At 44.0% G+C, this 1,842-nt stretch overlaps 1 protein-coding gene across 1 annotated transcript in view; it reads right to left on the bottom strand.

Moving 5' to 3' along the window:
* Positions 1-1,842, bottom strand: part of MUC4 (mucin 4, cell surface associated) — an 81,818-nt gene that overhangs the window by 47,210 nt on the left and 32,766 nt on the right. Inside the window, exon 2 of the mRNA XM_023509009.1 lies at positions 13-196. Within this exon, the coding sequence (XP_023364777.1) occupies positions 13-196 (184 nt within the window). The remainder of the gene's footprint in view (positions 1-12; positions 197-1,842) is intronic.

The raw sequence follows: 1,842 nt of genomic DNA, 5'->3' as shown, positions 1-1,842 counted from the left end.
CTGTGGTTGTGCCCTGGGTTGTGTGACCATCTCCCGAGGGAGCTGGGTGGAAGGTTGTGGCTTCTGAGAGTGAGTGTCCAGTGGGTGTCAGAGAAGAGCCTGTAGTTGTGACCGTGTTGGTGGTGTTGGTCATGGTTGACACTGACCTCGTGGTTTGGGATTCCTGTGTGGTCTGTGAGGCTTCAGTGTGATGTATCTGTGATTGAGTATACCTTTTACTTCCCCCATGTAATGCTTAAAAACCAAGATCCATGCACTTCAGCCTCTCAGGGTTGTTTAATTAAATAAATACACACATAGATCACACAGAAAATTTCAAATTATCCCTATGTCCTCTCAAAATTTTGAAACCTACAAAGTATGGCGGTGCCTATGGCTCAGTGAGTAGGGTGCTGGCCCCGAAGGTGGCAGGTTCAAACCAAGCCCTGGCCAAACTGCAACAAAAAATAGCCGGGTGTTGTGATGGGCGCCTGTAGTTCCAGCTACTTGGGAGGCTAAGGCAAGAGAGTTGCCTAAGTCCAAGAGCTGGGTTCGAGAGCAATAAAATGAGACTCTGTCTCAAAAAAACAAAACAAACAACCACAAAAACCCCCCTACCAAGTAGATGAGTAGATTTCTTTCTTTTTCCATAGCCTTGTTTTCTTCTCCTTAATCTTATACTTATCCCAATCAGTTTTTCTTCTCAACCCATCTCCTAATTCTACCTCCAAAATCTCTTGCCCCAAGGATAATCTTGGGAGCCTGCTCATTTCTATTTTCCATCTGAAAAGTCCAGGAAACTTTCTGGCCTAGAAAGACCTGTGGAAAGCAAGAAGAGGGAAAATGGCGTGAATCTGTGTGTATAAAACGCCCTACCTTCCTGAATTTATGTGTGATTGGCACTTGCTGAAACATCTTTATTCCGTATTAAGTAATTCAGAGAGCACCCAATTATCCAGGAGAATTTATGAGGACTCAAATTAAAGTGACATTCCCTCTATTCTGGAATGATGGGAGTTGGGGGGAGGCAGGAATATCTCTGCCTTATATTCAGATACATAGTTATTTCTATTTCATTTTGATTTTTCTGTGGAGCCTTCTAAGTTCCTTCTACTTGAAATCCAGACCTTCCCCTTTCTGCTTCACTTTTTCTTTTTCACTTGGGTGAAGGTGAATTCTGTTCTGTTTTTAGATCATGTGGAGAAGATCGTGGCTGAGCTCAGGACAAACCTTAGTGAGTGGCTTCTCACTAAGTGGCTTCTCAGTAATAAATGGGCGCCGAGCCCATTTATTTGATTTCTTGAGGAACATGAACATCAAGGCTAAGGTACCACTCCTTTTGGAACAGAGCTGTTTTCTACTAGGTGGCAATAGCCAGATTTACAATTCTTAATCAGAGTAGTTTTCATAATTATCCAAATTTAAAGCACTCAAAGTATTAAGGTTACTATTCAGTAGATGTACTTCTGCAGGTGGTTGAGGGCTCTGATATATACATTTAGGGCCTCAAAATTAAATTTGTTAACTACATAAAATAGTTGTTTTTAAAATTCTATAATGTGGACCGGACATGATGGCTCATGCCTGTAATCCTAGTGCTCTGGGAGGCCAAGACAGGTGGATCACTTGAGCTCAGGAGTTCGAGACTAGCCTGAGGAAGAGCAGGACTCCATCTCTAAAAAACTAGCCAGGGCTTGGTGCCTGTGGCTCAAGTGGCTAAGGTGCCAGCTCCATACACCAGAGCTGGCGGATTGGAAACCAGCCCGGGCCTGCTAAACAGCAATGACGTCTGCAAACAAAAAATAGCTGGGCATTGTGGTGGGCGCCTGTGGTCCCAGCTACTTGGGAGGCAGAGGCAGGAGA

The sequence above is a fragment of the Otolemur garnettii genome, unplaced genomic scaffold, assembly GCF_000181295.1.
Source record: "Otolemur garnettii isolate 467f Iridium unplaced genomic scaffold, OtoGar3 scaffold00310, whole genome shotgun sequence".
Taxonomy (NCBI): Eukaryota; Metazoa; Chordata; class Mammalia; order Primates; family Galagidae; genus Otolemur; species Otolemur garnettii.
Note: the sequence above shows the minus strand (reverse complement) of the source record. Positions and strands in the feature narration are given on the sequence as shown.